The following is a 21,676-nucleotide window of genomic DNA, read 5'->3' on the forward strand; positions in this document are numbered from 1 at the left end:
TGTTTTTCAAGATTGCTTTGGCTGTTCAGGGCCCCTTGCAGTTCCATATAAGTTTGAGGTTAGGCTTTTCCTTTTCTGCAAAGAACGCTATTGGAATTTTGATGAGTATTGCACTGAATCTAAGATGTTAGTGATGACATCTTAACAATATTAAGCCTTCTGATCCATGAGTACAAATGTCTTTCCATTTATTTAGCTCTTCTTTTTCAATGATATTTTATAGTTTTCAGTATACAAGTCTTTCACTTTCCTGGTTAAAGTTATTCCTAGGTATTTTATTCTTTCAGCTGCTATCGTAAATGGAATTGTTTCCTTAATTTCCTTTTTTGATTGCTCATTGTGATATGTAAAAACACAAGTGATTTTTGTATGAGTTATGGGTACAGTTTTATTATTTTGATTGTGGAAATCTAGTTGTCCCAGTACCATTTATTAACCAGCCACTTTACTGAGTTGATTTATTAACTTTAGTAGCTTTCTTGTGGATTCTTTGGAGTCTTATATATATATAACATCATGTCATATGCAAAAAGGGATAGTTTTACCTCCTCCCAATTTGGACACCTTTTTAAAAAATCTGTTTATTTTCCCTAATTGCTCTGGCTAAAACTTCCTGTATAATATGAGGAATGGCCATCTTTGTCTTGTCCCTGTTCTTTTTTTTTTTTTTTTGTAATAGAGAAATCTCAGGGTTTTTTGTTTTTATGATTTAGGCAAAAGTTTACAGAGCAAATTAGTTTCTCATTCAAAAATTTATACACAAATTGTTTCATGGTATTGACTGCAATCCCGCATTATGTCAGCACTCTTCCCCTTCCCCTTTTCCCCCTGGGTTCACTGTGTCGATTCGTCCAGTTTTCCTGTCTCCTCCTGCCTTCTCCTCTTTGTTCCTGGGCAGGTATTGCCCATTTGATCTAGCATACTTGATTGATCTAAGAAGCATGTCCCTCACGTGTATTTCTAATTGTTCAAGTTGTAGAATTAATGTTTTGATTTTTGTCCTTCTTTTTTGATGTGTGTGTTTATTACTATAAATTGACCTCTGAGCACTGCTTTTGCTGTGTCCCAAAGGTTTGGTATGTTGTGTTTTCGTTCTCATTTGATTCTAGGAATTTTTTAATTTCATCTTTGATTTCTTCTATTATCCACTCGTTTTTAAGCAGGATGTTATTTAGTTTCCATTTATTAGATTTTTTCCTTGCTCTTCCTGTTACTGATTTCTACTTCTATAGCATTGTGGTCAGAGACGATGCTTTGTATTGTTTCAGTGATCCATGAGCATTGAAGAAGAATGTGTACTTTGCTGCTGTTGGGTCATGTGCTCTGTATATGTCAGGTTGGTTGATTGTGTTGTTTAGATCTTCTGTGACTTTGTTGAGTTTCTTTCTAGTTGTTCTGTCCATCACTGAGAGTGGTGTGTAAAAAAGTCTCCCAGTATTATAGTGGAAGTGTCTGTTTCTCATTCAGTGCCGTTAGAGTTTGTTTTATGTATTTTGGAGTTCTCTGGTTGGGTGCATATATATTATAGTTATGTCCTCTTGGTGGATTGACCCTTCAATCATTGTATAATGTCCTTACTTGTCTTTTATGGTGGATTTTGCTTTTCAATCTATTTTATCAAAGATTAATGTTGCCACTCCTACTCTTTTTTGGTCATTATTTGCTTAGTACATCTTTTTCCATCCTTTAAGTTTTAGTTTATTTATATCTTTGTGTATAAGGTGTGTCTCTTGCAGACAGCATATTGATGGGTCATATTTTTTTAATCCATTCTGCAACTCTCTGTCTCTTTGCTGCTGAATTTGGGCCATTTACATTCATTGTGATTATCAATAGGTATGAGTTTCTTGCTGTCATTTTCTTTATTTTTTTTTGTGGTGTTTTTCTTTCGTTGCATTTAATTTTCTGTGCTGAGGTTTTTTGTTTTTGTTTTTAATTGTGGCTTGTCTTTTCATTTCCTACGTCATTTTTGGGTTTGTGTTTGTTGAATCTGTATGATTTTCTTCTTTTATATTTTGATGAGTAGGTTTGTTGACTTTCTTTGTGGTTACCCTGAAATTTACCTTTGTCTTCCTAAGTTTAAAGCAGTAATTTATTTACTGATAGTGCCTTAACTTCCTCTCCATATGAAAGTTCTAAACCTATACCTTTTATTCCTCCTTTATGTTTCAAGGAAACCTTGGTGGCGTAGTGGTTAAGAGCTACAGCTGCTAACTCAAAGGTTGGCAGTTCGAATCCAGCAGGCACTCCTTGGAAACTGCGTGGGGCAGTTCTACTCTGTCCTATAAGGACACTGTGAGTCAGAATCGACTTGATGGCAGTGGGTTTCGTTTTTTTTTTGTTTGTTTATGTTTTGAAGTGGTTGTCAATTACAGATTAATATCTCTGGTTTCCTGTTTCCCATCTTTAAGCTTTATTTTATTTTTGAGATTTCTTTATCTGGGTTGATATCTGTCTGTTGTTGTCATGTGTTTTAATCTCAAGTTGTTGTCTAGTGTGTTATTAGTTTTCTTTCTGAATGATTCCCTGTAATATTTCTTGTATAGTTGGTCTGGTTTTTTACAAATTCATTTCTGTTTATCTGGAAATGTCCTAATGTCATCATCATAATTTTGCTAGATATGGAATTCTTGGTTGACAGTTTTTTTCCTTCAAGGTTTCATATATATTATCCCATTGCCTTCTTGCCTACATGGTTTCTGCCAAGTAATCATAACTTAGTCTTATCGATGCCTGTTTGTGGGTGATCTTTTGTTATTCCTGAACTGCTTTCAGGATTCTTTGTCTTTGGTTTTGGATCGTTTGATTATGATGTGTCTCGGTGTTCTTTTGGGATCTATCCCATATGGGGTTCGTTGTGCTTCTTGTATGGTTATCTTCTTGTCTTTCACGATACTGGGGAAGTTTTCTGTCAACACATCTTCAACAGTTCTCTCTGTGCTTTTATGTTGACTTCTCCCCTTCTGGGATTCTGATCACATGTAAGTTATTCCTCTTAATCGTATCCTGCATAACTCTTAGGCGTCCCACATAACTCTCAGGCTTTCTTCATTTTTCTTCATTCTTTTTCTTTGTTCCTTGAACTGGTTAGTGTCAAGGGATTGGTCTTCTGTTCTGTCGATCCTAACTTCCATGGTTTCAGTTCTACTCCTATGACTTTCCATTGAGTTGTCAATTTCTGTAATTTTATTGTTAAGCTTCTGGATTTCTAGTTGCTCCTTCTGTATCATTTTCAATTGTCTGTTTATTTTGTCATTTTGTTCTCATTGTTTTCCTGAGTTCTTCTAGTGTTTTGTCTGTGCATTGCTTGGTTTTGTCTGTATTCTCCATAGTTCTGTCTGTGTTTTCCTTGATTCCTTTGAGGACCGTATACAGAAGCCTTTTGAATTCCTTATCAGGAAACTTCATTACCTTTTCTTCCTCAGTGAAGCTTTCTGGTTCTTTCTTACGGTCATTTGCTGGAGCCATCTTGCCCTGCTTTTTTAGGTGGTTTGTTAAATGTCTGTTGTCTCCAGGACATTAAGGGGTTATTGTATTTATTTTTTATTTGTATGATTATTTGCTGGGTCCTCTTTTGTTTTATTTTGTTTTGGGGGTTCCTGGCAGGTGTGGCTGGGGTGGTGTTCTGGTTGCTTGACTGGCTGTGCTACAGCCCTCCCTACCTGTCTTTGGGCATGTGGAGTGGCGGGTAGGTGTGAGAGCTCTGGTCTCTGTTTACTGATCTTGCGGGGCAGCTGAGAGTGGGTTGGTTCGGCTTTGGCCTCCATCTGTCTTCAGTTCAGTGTCACAGACTGATGCTCTCTGTGCAGCTGGAGTGGCCGATGTGATGGGTGTGGTGGGTAAGTGGGGTTGTGCTCCTCTCCTTGATGGTTGTGGGGGAGGGGGAGAGGTGTGGGTTGTAGAGGCGGGTGACGGAGGACGTTCACACAGTTGCCCTACCTCCACTTCCTCCTGAGCAGGGGGAGGGAGGAAGGGACAGCAGGTGAATGTTTGCTCAGTCTCACTGCATCTGTGTGTCAGTGGCAGGGAGAGGGAGGAAGGTATATCTGGTGGGTATGCGCTCAATCCCTGGGCAAGGAGAGGGAGGAAAGGGCCTCGGAGGGATGCCTTTCACTGGATGGGATAAGGGGTGGAGTTGCTCCTCACGAATGTGTGCACAGTGGTAACACCTCATGTCAGGTTGGGGGAGGGAAAAAGGGTGGCATATGTGCACAGAGGTGCTTAGGCAAGGGGAGGAGGGAGCTGTGGTGGGATGTGTGCACGGTTCCTCTTCCCCTCACTGGGTGGGTTAAGGGAGAGTTGTGCCTGGTGGATGCACATACAGAAATGCTATCTCACGCTGGATGAGGGGAGGGAGGAAGGGGCTACAGGGGGATGCACGCACAGTCATGGCTCTTTTACCCTTTGCTAGGCGGGTTAAGGGATGGAGTCACGCCTGGTGGATGCACTCAGCACGCCTGGCAGATGCACTCAGAAGTGCTGCCTCATGCCAGATGGGGGGAAAGAGGAGGGAGCAGTGGGCAAGGTCTCTCGCTATCCTGCTGTTGCTGCCCTCCACCAGGCCCTTGGGGGTGGGGGTAGGTGGTGGGCAGGTACGTGCACATGCACGGGGTGGGGAGCTCATCAAGTGGGCAAGGGGGAGTAGTGGACGGGGCTGGGTGGGGTGGGAGGAAGAGGATAAGCTCATGTTATGGTCCCCCAGTCAGGCAGGGCAGTCGGGGTATGGGGCCCTCTGCCACCTCTGATCAGGAGGATGAGGTGTGGGGATTGTAATCCTCCAGCTGGGATATGCAGGTGCCAGAGCACTTTGCATCCACTGCAGCCAGCGAGTGGGACCTGTCCTCTCTCGAATGTGAGGAGGGGGGCCTCCTAGGGACTGGTCGGGTGGGAGAGTTTCCGCCGACACTCTGCAAGTCCACTGCCTCATGTGTACACTCACCCCCTGAGGTCAAGGGCTACTGCTCCTGAGTATCTCCAGTTCTGGATCTGGCACCCTCCCTGTCTCTGCTTTTTCCACGTGTGTCTGTAGAAGTTCTCTGTCCCTCTTGGGTAAGTCGTAAAGTTGCCTTGCTGTTTCCTTCACTGAAGGTCACTGCTGGCTTTGTCCTAAGTTAGCGGCGGTAGGCTGGGATGGCTAGCTGAGCTCTGCCATTCGGTGTTACTCCATTTTCGCTGCTTTCCTTATTCCTCCTACTCGGTATTCGGTTCAGTCCTTAGACTTTTTTGTTTTTGATGTTCAGCGTTCCTGGATTGTTATCTGCTTCTGTTTCGCTTGGGTTTTTTGGGCCTTTGGTGCAGGGTGACGTGGTGCGTGTGACTAAGCCGCCATCTTGTCTCCGCATCCTTGTTCCTGATCTTGAGGGGAAAGTTCTCAGTCTTTCTCCATTGAGTATGATGTTAGCTATGGGTTTTTCATAAATGCCCTTTAGAAACATAGATATTTTTAATGAATATCTTTTCATTGGTGATAGTCTAGGATTGACTAGATGACCGGTTGTAGGTGTTTGACTGGGTAACACCAAGTTCCATCATAATATGCTACCAAATAGAACCTTTAAGACTTTCTAGGTACTGAGCCTACTTTATATCCAGAAACATTCTGCAGAAAAATGTCAACATATCTTTGTGCAGAGTGCTTTGCCTTAAAAACACTTATTTGCTAAAGTGACTGTCTTGCATATAGGTGGTTATATCCTGGTTTATACATGCAGTGCCCATATTGATTTCAAAAGTAGTTTATTAACTCCATTATATAATATTCTATATGTTAACAGTGAAGGGCAAAAATTGAAGAGGGTAGTTTGAACCCAGCCCCAGATTCTCAAAGGTGTCTGTGTGTGTTTCAATTTCTGGTCAAAGTTCACAATATTTATTCATTAAGAGTTCCCTGTTAGTAAATTTCTTTTGGGAACTTCAATGGCAACACAGTTTTTTCCAGATTATTTTACTTGAATTTATGATGTAGTTGTAAATGTATACATGAATACAGAACACAAAGAAAAGGTAAATAATACTTATTCCTTTCTGACAGGATCAGCGGCAAACTGAAGCCATCCAGATGTTACAGGCACAGCTCGCCAACATGACACAGCTTGTTTCAAACTTGTCAACAACTGTGGCAGGGTTAAAACGGGAGGTAATTGTTATTATTAATATTGTAAGACACAGAGGTTGTCATAAATGCAGGCTTGTTAAGAACGTGGTATCTATGAACTTTAACTAAACAGAATTCTCATTCTAGACAACTTCAGTACATCTGAATGTAGCATTTTTAAGTTTTGGAAATATATAAATTATCGTAATGTTTTATGGCATTCGTAAATTAAAAAAAACAAAGCAAACTCAATGCCATCAAGTCGATTCCAACTCATAGTGACCCTATAGGACAGAGTAGAACTGCCCCATAGGGTTTCCAAGGAGTGGCTGGTGGATTTGAACTGCCGACCTTTTGGTTAGCAGCTGAACCCTTAACCACTGCCCCCCCAGAGCTCATAAATTAGGTCTTACCAAAGTACAGGTATAAAGCTATTCTAGCAGGCCTTTTGCAAACCATTGAAAGTAACAATAAATAATTCATTGTCAGTTCAAAAAGCTTTCCCATTAAGTTGCTTAACAAAGCAAAAAATTTCATTGATTTAACAGATATTTATTGAGCAGCCAATATATGTGTATCATTAGCTATAGAGTCATAGGTTGGGGATACAGCAGTTAATAGTCCCTGGCTTCACAGAGTTTACATTCTGGGGGAGGGAGAGAATACATAAAGAAATATATAAACGGTGGTAATTTTTCCTAGTGGTAAGTATGGTGAAGGACCATGGGATAGAGAATGAAATGCGTGTTCGTGTGATAAGAGAAGCTGCTTTAGCCGGGGTAATCTGGAAGGCTTATCTGAGGAGGTGGCACTGGACCTGAGTGCTCAAGAGGAGTTAGCAGCCACACAGAGCCTGGAGTGATACGAAACTTGTAAGAGAGCAGAGTTAGGGCAAAGAACCAGAGAACAGAAATAGTGTGATGTGTTTGAGAGCTGAAAGAAGCCAGTGTGACTGGAGCAGAGTGGATGAGCAAGTGAGGGTGGGCAGTGAGTTCAAGTACATTGGCAGGGACGTGGAAGTGTAGGGCTTTGTAAGTAACTTAGAGTTTGAATTTTATTCAAGTCATTGGAGAATATTAAGTTAAGAAATGGTATAAATCATCTCATTGACACTTAAAAGCTTTGAGAAACTCCCCCCTTGCTACTCTGTGTAGAATTGCCAGTTGAGGAAGAACAAGATTGAAGGAGGGAGGAAGCCGATTAGGAGGCAATTAAAGTCTCCTGGATGAGGTGATGTTGGTTTGGATTAGGATTTTAGCAGTGGCAAAGAGTGTGAAGTTGTCGAGAGGTATTTAAGAGGTAGAAAGACGAACCTTGCTGATACATTGAGTGGATGGGAGTGAGGAATTAAGGATGATTCCCAGGTTTTTGGCTTAAATAACTGGGCGAGTGGTAGTGCAGTTTTGAAGGATAGGAACAACTGAGTTGAGAACAGATTTTTTTTTTTTTCCTTGAGGAGGAGATAGGAAAGACAAAGCAGATGTGGCTAAGTGTTAATTGGTACATCTATGTGAAAAGTGTAGTACCAGTTCATTGTACCAGTTTTAAAACTTTTTCATGGGTTTGAAATTCTTCAAAATAAAAATTAGAGGAAAAAAGAAAAAAATCTTTGCTTTAATAGTACATTTTCAAAGAGTATGCCCTGCATTTATAGTTTTGAAGCACATTTAAAAAAAATGTTTAAAATGATTTGTCCTTTGTATTTTAGATCCCACTGTATTTTTTCCTAGTATGATTTATTATGATTAACCCTGTTCCCAATCTCAGGTTTCAGATCGACAAAGCTATCTTGTCATATCTTTGGTTCTCTGTGTTGTCTTGGGACTAATGCTTTGTGTGCAGCGTTGTCGAAACACTTCTCAATGTGATGGAGATTATATTTCAAAACCTCCTAAAAATAATCAGTATCCAAGCCCTAAAAGGTAATACCAGCACTATATTTCACAATTTTCTTTTTTTACTATGCTTTTTATATTTTTTAGAAATTTTGAGCAAATAAGGGATACTGAGGTAATTCCTTTCCCCATATAATTATCTTGAAACCAAAATGTTAAAAATACTAAAAACATCGTTGGGGCTAGTGAGATAGTCCTGTGCCTGGATGGTTCTGTAGACTGTGGTAGTGAAAATACTAATAATGTAAGTGCATGAAAACCCTTGAAATGTTTTGGGTGAGAAAGATGCTTAATTGTGGGATTCAAAGGAGAAGGAGAATAGGTATTTTAATAGTACCATTTAAAGAATGATCCTTAAATGCTTTCTTATATGTATTAGCTATAGCTGGAGTGTTAACTAAGAGATTAGCCCTTTATGGTTTGTACAGTTCTCAATAGCCTCCATCCATCCTGAACTAGACAGTAAATTGTATGTAGTTTACTCATTGTGTCCAACGTTGATTTTTCTTAATGTTTTAGGTGTTTCTCTTCCTACGATGATATGAATTTGAAAAGAAGAACTTCATTCCCACTCATCAGATCCAAGTCTCTACAGTTAACTGGCAAAGAAGGTAGATTTTATGAATTTGTAATATATATAAGCCTGAATTTAGCTTTCTTCTGGCTTAAGTATAGTATCAGTGCTGAGTTCAAGACCATCTGCTACATAATAATGGACATAAGTAATATTTCTGTTTGTGCTGTTTCATAGCCACGTCATCATTTTCACGTTTTTTATCTATCTTTGTTCCTAAAAGCCCAGAGGGTTGGGAGGGGTTTAGTTTATGTAAGTAGCCATTAGTAGCTTTCTTTGCACATGCTCCTGTTTAGAAGTATTTCTTTTTAGAAAGGGATGTTTGAGAAAGTTCAACAGATATGGAAAACCTGAATGTGCTCCTATACCTCCTGTGCTTATCTGCCTCTTCTTCCTATGAAGGTAGGACTTTTTGTCTCTAGTGCAGGACCATGAGGCACTTTCTGAACAAAAATCTCATCTTTCTCTTTTTTTGTAGCCTTAGAGTCTGTACTTACATTCCATTGTCTAACACCCAATAATTATTTAAATTTAAATGAATGGATGTATGCTGAATGGCTCTTTTCCTGTTTCAGTACCTTTATAATTTGTGCTTATTAAGAAATATAAAAATTTACCTTTATAACTATTAAAATAACCAGATTAATTATATATTTCATTTAGGAGTGCTTTCTTAATAATCATTCGCTTTTCTCCCTGTTTTTAGTAACTGAGCAGCATGTCTCATTCTATTAAATCAGACAAGTATTCCAGAGCTTCAGTAATTTACTGGTATCACAGACATAACCCATTACTTATGTGTTTACTTAGGGCTAATAAAGCTATTCCTCCTTGCTGCTTTTCTTTCTTTCGATTGCCATGCCTTTTTATAAGTGAAATTTTTAATTGAAGTATAACATACATTCAAGAAAGTATAATTACTATATGTAAAGCTCGATAAATTTTCACAAACTTGTGAAACCAACACCCAGATTAAGAAGCAGAACATTTTCCAGCACCCCATAAACTTCTTGTGTTCTTTTAGTTACTACCCATCCCCTCCTGGAGTAGCCACTGTCTTGATTTCTAACTATTGATTGTGAGATTCACTATGCTATTGAGTATAATTATGGTTTATTTTCATTCCTGTATAGTATTCCATTATAAAAATATATTACATATTATTCATTCACATTTTGATTATTTATAGCTAGGCTAGTTTCAGTTAAGGTGAACACATGTATGCCTTTCTGTTGGTTATATACCTAGCGATGGGATTGCTGGATCGTAAAGTATGTGTCTATTTCAACTTTAGATACTGCCACACAGTTTTCCAGAGTGTAGTAATGAATTTACATTTCCATCAGCTGTGCTTGAAGGTTCCGCTTGCTCCACATCCTCATTAATATTTAGTATTGTTGGTCTTTTAGCCATTCAGCTGGGTATGCATGCATACCCTATTTGAGCTGTATTTGTGCAGTTAAGGAATATGTTAGAGATGTTTTTCTCGCTTAACATTTCTAGTCTCACTTTAAATTAACTGAAATCATGGCTATTTTACTGTTTCTTTTTTCTTTATCAAACCCTTCAAGGGCGAATAGAATAGCCTTTTGCATCTGATGGTAGATTTACTTGTATTTTAAAATAACTGGGTCATCTTAGTTCATCTTTACAAGAAAAGAAAATCAAGTACACTAGGCAGGAGACTGATTTTAATCCTGATTCTGCTGCTAGTTAATTCGTTTATTTCTTTTTCCTGTTTGAATTAAACCTCTTCCTTGGCATGTATCATAGCCTGCTTTGCTTTTAGCCATTTTTGCCTTATTTTTGCATCTAAGCTCTGTGGCTCCACAGGAGAAAAGACCTGGCGATCTGCATCTGTGAAGATTATAGCCAGGAAAATCCTATGGGGCAGTTCTGCTCTGTCACAAGGGGTCTCTGTTAGTCAGAATAGACTCGATGGCACCCAACAACAATACCAAGCTCCGTGAGAAGGGACCATGTCTTATTTTTATACTAAGTTTAGTACTTTGCACAAAGTTGATAGTATTAATACAGATTGGGCAGATTACATAATCTCTTGCCTGTTAAACGGTACTTAGATGATTGATGTTATAAATTATTTAATTTATCCGAAGCTTTCTTCTCTTAGTGCCCTTCCTCTTTCTCCTCCTCAAGTTTATGCTTTGATCTGCTACACTTTTGTTAATTGGCTGGGTGGACCAAAACCAGTAACCAGTTGTGTTGAGTCGATCCAGACTCATGGTGACCCCGTGTGTGTCAAAGTAGACCTCTGCTTCGTAGGGTTTTTAATGGCTGATTTTTTCTGAAGTACATCGCCAGACCTTTCTTCCAAGGTACCTCTGAGGGAACTTGAACCTCCAACTTTTCAGTTAGCATCTGAGCACATTAACCATTTGCACCACCCAGGGATTCCCAGGTGGGCCAAAATGGTTTTGATCTTTTAAAAATGTTTTTATTGTGAAATATAAGAGAAATGCTAACAAGTTAATAAAATCAAAATGCAAAACTTTTCAGTTAATTATAAAGTGAAGATGTGTGTAACTGCCACCCAGATCAAGAAATAGAACATGGTCAGCACTCTTGGGATCTCTCCTCCCAGAGATAGCTACTGTCTGGATAATCATCTTCTTGATTTTCTTAATAGTTTGACCATCAGTATTTGAATTCCTAAATAGTGTAATTTGATTTTTGCCTGGTTTTGAACTTTTGATAAATGGAATCATACCATATGTATTCCTTTCTATCTCTTTTCATTCAGTATTTTATTTGTAACATTCGTTTTTACATATAGCTGTAGTTCATTTTTAATATTGTATAGTAAATATTGTATATTTTAATATTGTATAGTAAAATGTATACAATAAAAGTATTGTATAGTATTTCAATAATATATACAATAATATTGTATAGTATTTTAATATTGTATAGTATTTCAATATTGTATAGTATTTAAATCACAGTATATTTATCTCTTCTACTGTTGTTTACGGTTTGGGGCTATTACAAATAATGATGGTGTAAACATTCCCTTTTTGTATACTAGAACACGGTTGCATGAGTTTCTCTAGGAGTATTACCTAGATGTGATATTGCTGGGTTGTAGGGCATGTTTATCTGCAAGTTATGAGATAATTATTTTCTAAAGTGGTTGTATCAGTTTATGTTTCAACCAGTACTGTGAGTTTCCTCTGCTGTACATTCTTGCCAACATTTGGAATTAGCAAATTAAAAAATTTTTTGTTAATCTCGTTGCAGATGTAATTTGCATGTACCTGGTTACTAATGAGATTAAGCATCTTTACCGAGGATTTTGGTCGTTTGGCTGTCCCGGGCGTTTTTAGGTTTTTTTGCTGATTCTTCTATTGGGTTCTCTTTTTCTCAGTTATTTATAGTTCTTTTTAAGATTTGGATACTAGTTGTTGGTTAGTTAAATATGTTATATATACCTTATTCCACTCTGGGATTTGTCTTTTTATTCTCTTTAGGCAGAGTGTTTCAAATAAGAGAAGAAGCTCTTAATTTTAATGTAATCAAATTTATGATTTTTTTTTTTTTTTAATTATGGTTAGAGCTTTTTATCTCTTTGTTAAACAGAATTTCCTCCTTCAAGTTCATGGAAGATATTCTTTTATCTTCCAAATATTTATTTTATTTTGCCTTTCATCTTTAGATCTTTAGTCCACCTAGAATTGATGTTTTGTATATGGTGTTAGGTAGGAGTTCCAGTATAAAATTTTATATGGGTATTGAGTTGTCTCAGAATCATTAATTGAAATAGCTGTTCTTCTCTCATGGCTGTGCAGTGCCACCTCTGTCGTATTAACAAATGATATACAGTTACCAAACCTGTTGCCATAGAGTTGATTCTGACTCACATATACACGTGTCAGGCTCTGTATCACTAGCATATTGCATTAATAACTATAACTTCCAAATAAGCCTTAGATATCACTATAACAAGTGCTCCCACCTTGTTACTGTTCTTCAGAAGTTTCTTGATTATTATTGGCTCTTTGCATTTCCTTATAAATTTAGAACCATCTACTAAATGTTCCATCAAAAAAGTATTAGGCTTTTGTTTGAGATTACATTGACTCTAAAATGAATTTGGGAAGAGCATAGTCTTACCTGTTTTCTCTAAAGAGGTCAACTATTCTTATGATATGTTTTTTTTAATACTGTTGTAAATGGTATCTTTTATGTGTGTATGTTTGTTGCTGGTATGTAGGAATACAATCAGTTTTTGTATATTTTATATACAACAACCTTGTTTTACTTGAATAATTTATTTATAGGTTATTTTGGTTTTTCTGTAAATACAGGACATCTGAGAATAAAGACAATTTTGTTTCTTCCTTTCCAGTCCTTATAACTTTTATTTCGTTTGCTTCCCTAACATCCATGGCTAGCATTTTCAGCAGTGTTGAATAGAAGTGGTTGACAGGCACCTTTGTCTTATTCCTAATCTTAAAGAAAAAGCTTTCAATATTTCACTGTTAAGTATTATATTTGCCATTGAGTGTTTCATAGATACCCTTTATCTAAGGAAGTTCCTCTCTATTCCTAGTTTGTTAATGGTTCCCCTTCCCCATGAATCTCTGCTTAATTTTGTGAAATATTTTTTTCTGTACCTTTTTAAAATGATTATTTTTTGATCTGTTGAAATGATTTTCATTAATTATCTAATGTTAAACTAATACTGCATTCTGAAACACAAATTGATTATGATGTATCTTGTGTATACATATTTTTTATTTTACATAATTTTTGATAATAATTAGGAATTTTACATCTATTGTTCATGAATACGATTAATATGTAGTTTTTTAAATTATCAGACTGCTGGTTTTGGTATGTAAGGCTTATAAAACTAGATGGGCAGTGCTTTTTTTTTTTTCCTGTTCTCAGAAAGAGTTTAAGATCATGATTATTTCTTCTTCGAATCATTAAAGTCATATAAATCTAGAAGAGTTTTTGGCTTTTAATTTGGGTTATAGGAACCAGGTTTTTTTTTTTTTTTTTAACTCAAAAAATTTCCAGGAATTCGTCCATTTTATCTAAATGTTAAAATTTGTTAGCATAAAGGCGTTTGCATATCTTATCTTTTGCCTGATATCTGTTCTTTTTTCTCCCCTTCCTTGCCCTCATTAGGATTTTTGTGGGGTGAGGGGAAACCAAACCAGTTGCTGTAGAGAGGATTCCAACTCATAGCGACCCTATAGGACAGAGTAGAACTGCCCCATAGGGTTTCCAAGGAGCTCCTGGTGGATTTGAACTGCTGACCTTTTGGTTAGCAGCCAAACTCAACCACTACACCACCAGGGTTTCGTTTGTGGGGGAAAGGAGTGGGTAATTTTCTTTTGCTGCTATTAGATTGGAAGTTGTACACTGTTTCTGCTCTTTTACTAGTTACTCTAGAAATTACAAATACTTACCAAAGTCTAAAATTAATCATACTTTTACATCTTCATGTACAATATGAAGATCTTAAAACAATTTAACTCTTATCTTCAACATGATTTGTATGTTGTTGTCATTGTGTATTTTAATTCTATTGCTTCAGCTTAGCTTTAACTCAACAAGGAATAATTAAGAAGTACTATTATTATTACAATTAATACTAATAAAGATTTACCTACTGTCTTAGTATGTAGTGCTGCTGTAACAGAAATACCACAAGTGGATGGTTTCAACAAAGAGAAGTTTATTTCCTTACAGTAAAGTAGGCTAAAAGTCCAAATTTAGGGTGTCAGCTCCAGGGGAAGGGTTTCTCTCTCTCGGCCTTCTCATCAGTGTTCCCCCAGACTAGGAACTTCTCAGCGCAGGGACCCAGTCCAAAGGACGCGCTCTGCTCCCGGCACTGCTTTCTTGATGGTATGAGGTCCCCCGTCTCACTGCTCACTTCTATAGATCCAGTCCTGCCTTATTAACACAACTGCCACCTATCCTCCCTCATTAACATCATAGAGGCAGGATTTACAACATATAGGAAAATCACACAGTACCAGGAATCATGGCCCAGCCAAACTGATACACACATTTTTGGGGGGACATAATTCAAACCATGATACCTACATATCTATGAATTTCTTTGGGCTTCAGCCCTTCTTTCTGAGACCTCCTGTTTGTGATTACTTTCCTTCAACCTGAAATATTCTTTTTTTCTTTAATCCTGTTTGAGTTTTTTTGAGCTCTTTGACTTTCTAGCTTGGTATCTTTCATTAATATAGGTAGTCCCTGACTTAACGACGTATTCGAATTACAACGAACTGCACTTACGACTGTCCTTTTTTTTTTGTACATCTTGTTGTTAGTAATACGTACTACATACGATGTTGTAGTATGTAATTTGCTAATGTTAACATTCTCATGCCAACACCCAAAGACAAATAAAGATCAGATTTATAAATATACTAATAAGGCAATAATAATGAAAACTAAGGAAAAAAAGAGGTATTCTCATCAGAACGGATCCCCGTCATAAGTTGAAGACTACTCGTACTGGATAGTTCTCAGCCATTACTTTTTATTCCCAAATACTACCTCTACCCCATTCTTTTTATGGTTCTCTAGTTTAATGTGTGTTAGTTCTTCTTTATTCTCTTTGTCTCCTGAACGCTGCCTTATTTTCCATCTTTATACCTTTCTGTGCTACATTCTGGATGATTTCTTCTGAGCTGTCTTACAAGTCACACGTTCTTCAGCTGTATCTAATCTGCTATTAAATTCATCTGTTGAGTTTTTAATTTCAGTTATTACATTTATCCATTTCTAGGTGTTCTTTTGCATTTTTTAAATATTTTACTGTTGGGTGTTGTCTAGTCGATTCCAACTCATACGTGACCCCATGTGACAGAGTAAAATTGTCCCGTAGGGTTTTCTTAGCTGTAATCTTTGAGCAGATCTCCACCACGTTTTTCTTCTGGAGAGCTGCTGGGCTAAGCACTGACCTTTCAGTGCTTAACCATTATGCCACCAGGGCTCCTTAAACATCTTATAGATCTCTTGTTTTTCCTGTAGATATTTTTAAGCTTGTGTATGTATTTAAACATAATAAGCATAACTGTTTATACAGTAGTCCCCCCTTATCTGTGGTTTCGCTTTCTGCAGTTTCAGTTATCCATAGTTAACTGCGGTCTGAGAATATTTAGGAAAATTCCAGAAATAAATAATTCATAAGTTTTAAATTGCATGCCGTTCTGAGTAGAGTGATGAAATCTCAAGCCGTTCCACTCTGTCCCACCTGGGATGTGAATTATCCCTTTGTCCAGTGTATCCATGCTATATACGTTACCCACCTTATTAGTCACTTTTTACTTGAAGGAAGCACTTTACGGCTTCTCTTTGGCATATCTGAATTGCCAGCATCACTACTCTTGCACTCTTGGGGCCATTATTAACCAAAATAAGGGTTACTAGAACCCAAGCACTGTGATACTGCAGACAGTCCGTCTGATAGCCAAGACGGCTACTACAGAACTACATTCAGAAGTGGGCATTGTGAATTTTTATAAAAAGCAACTTGAGAGGTTTTTTTTTATAGAGTAATATGATAGAAATGACTGTTTGGAACAACTTCAGAATATTTTAACATTTTATTTTCTCAATAAATACCTAGGACATAATGTAAAAAAGTGTAGTTAGTTGAATAATATTAGTAAATCTCATAGTACTGTTTTACATGTACCTTTATCTTGTCCATGTGGTAGTGGAGTAGGAGTTGTCATAAAAGTGCTTAAAATAATCAAATCTTAGAAATGTAGAGCTAAAACAAATAGACCTACTTTACTCATTATGCCTGAAGTGTTTATTCATTATTGCTTGGTTATATATATTGCATGTTTTAGTGATTTTTAGATTTTAAAGTTTATAGTTTTAATCATATTAAGAAACAAAAAAATTTCTCGCATCTTTTATTGTGTGTTTTCCTCTAACTGGCTTCCATAAATGGTCACAACTGCTCGTTGCACGTTGTTTGTCGCAGCCCCTCACACGGGGCACCATCTGTCTCAGCGGCAGAGATTGTCGGGGTGGCGGAGACAGTAAACGATGCCACAACTCTTACAGAGAAGTGGGGCCAGGAGGGTCACTCTGAGGCGTCAAACCCAGCTTCAGTCCCAGGAGTTTATTTTATAGTCAATACAGCAAACAGTGAAGCAAATAACAGAACAATGGGCTTTGGGTGAATAACAATAAGTTTCGGGCAAGGGAGGAGGAATTCAGGTAAACAAGCCAATCAGTAACGGGTTTGGAAAAACAAGTCGTGACAAGTCTCAACATGTTGGGGACAAGTCTCAACATGTTGTGCAGCATAGAGGCCTTTATACATCCATATTTTAATGGCACATATCCCCCCAGTTGTTAATACACATTTATGACACAGTGTAGAGTTTATTCTTTTTGGAGAAATATTCGAATCATCTGTGGGTTTGCTATTAGCTTATCTAGTAATATCATCAGGTAAGAGGGTAGCACTGGGCTCAAAGGAGGATCCTACTCTGTTGGCCAATAGCCAACTGTTAGTTAAAAACAGGGAGCAGAAAGATTTGAAGATGACCATTTAAGTGCAAAATAAGAATGGTTCCATTTCTTGCCCTGCTTATTTTGACTTACTAATTTAAAATGCATAAATATGGTTATCCTGATATAAATGCATTGGTCCTATTGTGAAAGTGGAGCTCTGGCACAGTGGTTTAGAGCTACGGTGAGCTGCAGGTGCTAACCAAAATGTCAGCAGTTGGAGTCCACTGGCCGCTCCTTGGAAACCCTATGGGACAGTTCTACTCTGTCCTATAGGGTCGCTATGAGGTTTGGGTTTTTTTTTTTTTTAAATTGTGAGAATAATCATTAAGGGATAACATTCTGTTTTGTTTTGTAGTGTTTAATCATAGCATAACCCACTTTTCATTTTACATCTGCCTTTTTTCTTATTTATAGTAGACCCAAATGATTTGTATATCGTAGAACCCCTCAAGTTCTCGCCAGAAAAGAAGGTAATATTTTGTTTCCTTTTTAGTGTTAATGGTATGTTATGTGGTACTACATGAAGAAATAGGTTGAAAGGTTTAATATAACTCTTAAGTTATTCTTAAACTTATGTTTATTTTCAGTCATAGTTGTGGTGTAAATAAATGTTTACAGGAGTCAACAAACTATGACCAGCAGGCCAAATCTGGCTTGTTGCCTGTTTCAGATAGCCTTGCAGCTAAGAAGGGTTTTTGTAAAATAAAAGACGGATATGCAACAGAGACAGCATGTGACCTGCAAAGCCTAAAATATTTACTATCTGGCCCTTTACAGAAAAAGTTTGACGATCCTGGATGATAGCCATTATTTGTTATCTAAGGCATGCCAGGCACAGTGCATCCATCATTCCTGTAATCTTCACAACTGCCTGGAGATGGTATTATCCCCATTTTTCAGATGATAAAACAGAAACAGAGAGTTTGTGTCTTCCTTAAACGACTCATACATATCAAATAGGTGGCAAAGCTCAGAGTAGCCCTTTGGCTACAAAGTCTTTGCTCTTTGCATTTTGGCTCTCAAATTAGGTTATTCTCATCTTGATTACAGCTAACTGTCTATACATGAAAGAACATGTTTGGCTTTGCCAAATAGCCCAGGATTTAATCCCAAATTGGCCACTTACTGTTTTTTGGGCAAGGAGCCAGAGCTCTGAGCCTTGGTTTTCTCATCTAGGAAGCAGGGATAAAATAGCCACCTTTCAGGCCTAATAAGTAAGATACACATGAAAGTAACTAGTGTAATATCTGGCACATAAATAGGTATTCAAATGTTAGTCATCACCCTCTTAAGTCTATTTTCAGAGATGGCATATAAATAATTCAGAGAGTTTTGAATAGTAGCATATTTATGAAATGGGAAGATGATGATGATGATGATGGTGTCTGTACAGAACAACAGTATATATGTGTGCTGTTTATAGTGCTGTTTTACTTTTCACCAGGAGATGGCACTTTCCTCCACTAGTTCAGTCTTTAGGATTTTGATTAGATAACTGTTTGGAGGTCTGATTCCTATCCTTTCTTTTACATACGCTGCAGAAGAAACGCTGCAAGTACAAAACTGAAAAAATTGAGACCATCAAGCCAGCAGATCCATTGCACCCTATAGCTAATGGAGACATAAAAGGAAGGAAGCCCTTTACGAACCAGAGAGATTTTTCTAATCTGGGAGAGGTTTATCACTCTTCCTATAAGGGTCCTCCCTCTGAGGGAAGCTCAGAAACGTCATCACAGTCGGAAGAGTCCTATTTTTGTGGCATTTCAGCTTGCACAAGTCTGTGCAACGGACAGTCCCAAAAGACAAAGACTGAGAAGAGGGCTTTAAAACGAAGGCGATCTAAAGTCCAAGACCAAGGAAAACTGATAAAAACTCTAATACAGACTAAGTCAGGATCACTGCCGAGCCTGCATGACATAATCAAAGGAAACAAAGAGATCACCGTGGGAACATTTGGTGTTACGGCAGTCTCGGGACATATCTGAAATTAATGGAACTTTTCATACTGGAGACTTTTTTGTTGTTCTTTGAAGAACAGTGTGTGGTATTTGAAGGGGTTGAGGGAGGGAGAAGCTATTAATGGGAAACGTATTCAGAAATTATGGTTTCTGCCTTTTTAAAAAGTAGATGGGATTGTGTCAGTCTTGGTTAATGAGTTGCAGTTTTACAAGGCTGATCAGTTCCTACAATGACAATGGTAGACATTCTATAAAGATGTTTTTTCACAGATTAATTACTGGGACAAAAGTAATTTGGAAGCCCAGTTCCTTGGCTGGGATAGGAATGAAAGTCTAAACCTCTTCCTTTAGCTTTGTTCCTATTTCTTGCACCTTCCCATATTTATGTGCCTTTTGTCTATTTATAATGCCACTGGAAGAGGAGGGAGAACTTTTTCTGTCATTTGATTTCTTTTATAACTTTGTTAGTATTTTGGAAGCTGCAAACACTACAAGGCTTTAAGGTGATCTGTGCCTGAAGCTTAGCAATGTGGGTCAGACAGTATAAAGATCCTAGAAGATTTGCCAATTAGATCTCTGTTTAGCAAACTCACTGGCAACGACCACCCGTTGGAATTTTTAAGTTTTATTTTTTTAGGTAAATGGTAATGCTGTTAGTAGTATTTTTATTTAACTCATTTGGATTGGGTTACTTTTTCCTTAGTTACTAACTTAATGAGAAAAAAACCACCGTACAAGATCTTTTCTTGCAAATGACTGGCTTTGCAAACAAATTTTTGATAAATTCACCTTTTAAAGACATTTAGCCACTTGTAAAGGCTTTCTTTAGCTATATTACATTTTAAGAATTCACAGTAAACACTAATCCTCCAAACTTTCAGATCATTTTTTTTCTAATACAACAAATACAAAGTTTGAAGGTTTGGCAAATGAATCTAGGTCTCATAATCACTGCCTACGTACATATGCACAGAATCAGCTCGTGAGTTTGTCAAGCCTTGTCTAATTGGTCAAATCTGAAGGGATTATTCCTTGATGTTTGCTTTGTATTGGCTACAAATGTGCAGAGGTATACATGTGTGATGTCAGTGTGTCTGTCTGCATTTTGTCTTTTCTTTTTTCCTTTTAAAAAATAATTGTCATCGACTGAATAAAATGATTTCTTAGTGTGTGATTGTGCAGTAATAAGTTAAAGTAGAACATGTTTCTTTTAGAAAGTGTTGTTAAGACTTAAGTTATAACTTATTGAGCACTTTTAGTAATAATTGTTTATGAACTTGTCGAAAACCTTTCTTGGCGTATTGTTTGTAATGTGACTTATTTAAAGACTTTTTGTTTAAGTTGCTGCTTTTGTGTTGGGTTAACAGTATGTTTTAGATGATTTAATTTTTTTCCAGTCTGCACAATTAGCCATTCAGAGCAAGAGGGCTTGATTGTAGCCCTCTTGAAAGAGGTCCAGTTTGGAGCAGAGGTAGAGCGGGAAGTTACGCCGTCTGTGTGCAGCATCCAGTGTTGTGGAAAGAAGACTTACAACATGTAACTACGAAGCTGTAGTGCCATTAGAAACTGTGAATTTCCAAATAAATCTGAACACTTGTCTTTATTAATTACTGGCTCTTCTCATCTTTGAAAGTGAACTCACAAATTCATTACTAACCTCATAGCTAACAAGTTTTGCCACTTTTAAAGCTAAATATAGCAGCATCCCATTAAGTAATTGATCACATTTCCACCAACTATGAACTGATTGGACTTTCACGTAACATTTTGTTCCCTATACAATCATAATTTCATCCTTTTAAAAACACTAAAATGACAGTTTCTAATGTTTATTTAGTAGGATACATTTTATTAATTTTTTGATAGGTTTTCCTGCATGTGCTTTTCTCTAAGTGCCATCTTTAGGACTACTAATTTTTAATGTTTTATATCTAAATAGAGCATAATATTTTGCACATAATTACATTTTTTTGATGAATCATGTGAAAGTGTGTTGGCACATTGTGTCTTCACCCCCTAATACTTTAGTATGTATTTTCTTAGAATAAGGACATTCACTCACATGGCCATATACCAGTATCACACCTAAAAACATTAACAGTAGTTCCATAATATCTAATACACAGTCCATATTCACATTTCTCCATTTGCTTCCCTCCCCGCCAATAGACACACTTTTTAAAAAAATCTGTGGTCCATTTGGTTGTGTTGTCTTTTTAGACTCTTAAAAAATATGAATTGAATTATATTAATAATTAACTGAATGGTCTACATATACCAGTTAAAAGATGGAGACTATCATCAGAGTAGATAAAGACCAAACTACATATTGCGTGTTGCCTGCGAGAAACTCACTTTAAATATAAAGACAGATTTAAAGTAAAGGGATGGAGAAAGACATACCATACTAACACTAATCAAAAGAAAGCTGGAGTAGCTATATTTCAGACAGTGAATTTCAGCAAGGAAAATTATCAGGTATAAAGAAGGGTATTACATAATAATAAAGTGGTCAATTCTCCAAGAAATGTATGTGCCTAACAACAGCATCAAAATGTATCAGGCAAAAATATGTATGTGCCTAACAACAGCATCAAAATGTATCAGGCAAAAATTGATGATAGGCAAA

The 21,676-nt window shown here is 37.1% G+C and overlaps 1 protein-coding gene across 7 annotated transcripts in view; it reads left to right on the forward strand.

Moving 5' to 3' along the window:
- Positions 1–20,654, forward strand: part of SUCO (SUN domain containing ossification factor) — a 123,558-nt gene extending 102,904 nt beyond the window's left edge. For 6 of the 7 annotated variants that reach the window (XM_004384115.3, XM_023738468.1, XM_023738469.1 and 3 more), the window contains 5 exons: positions 6,032–6,136; positions 7,862–8,016; positions 8,509–8,600; positions 17,504–17,559; positions 18,631–20,654. In XM_004384115.3, the coding sequence (XP_004384172.1) occupies positions 6,032–6,136; positions 7,862–8,016; positions 8,509–8,600; positions 17,504–17,559; positions 18,631–19,074 (852 nt within the window). In that variant the 3' untranslated portion in view covers positions 19,075–20,654. Of the gene's footprint in view, positions 1–6,031; positions 6,137–7,861; positions 8,017–8,508; positions 8,601–17,503; positions 17,560–18,630 lie in introns of those variants that run through there. The other variant, XR_002825261.1, reaches the window with a different exon arrangement.
- The last annotated feature ends 1,022 nt before the right edge of the window (positions 20,655–21,676 follow it).

This window comes from Trichechus manatus, unplaced genomic scaffold (assembly GCF_000243295.1).
Source record: "Trichechus manatus latirostris isolate Lorelei unplaced genomic scaffold, TriManLat1.0 scaffold00117, whole genome shotgun sequence".
NCBI classification, from domain to species: domain Eukaryota; kingdom Metazoa; phylum Chordata; class Mammalia; order Sirenia; family Trichechidae; genus Trichechus; species Trichechus manatus.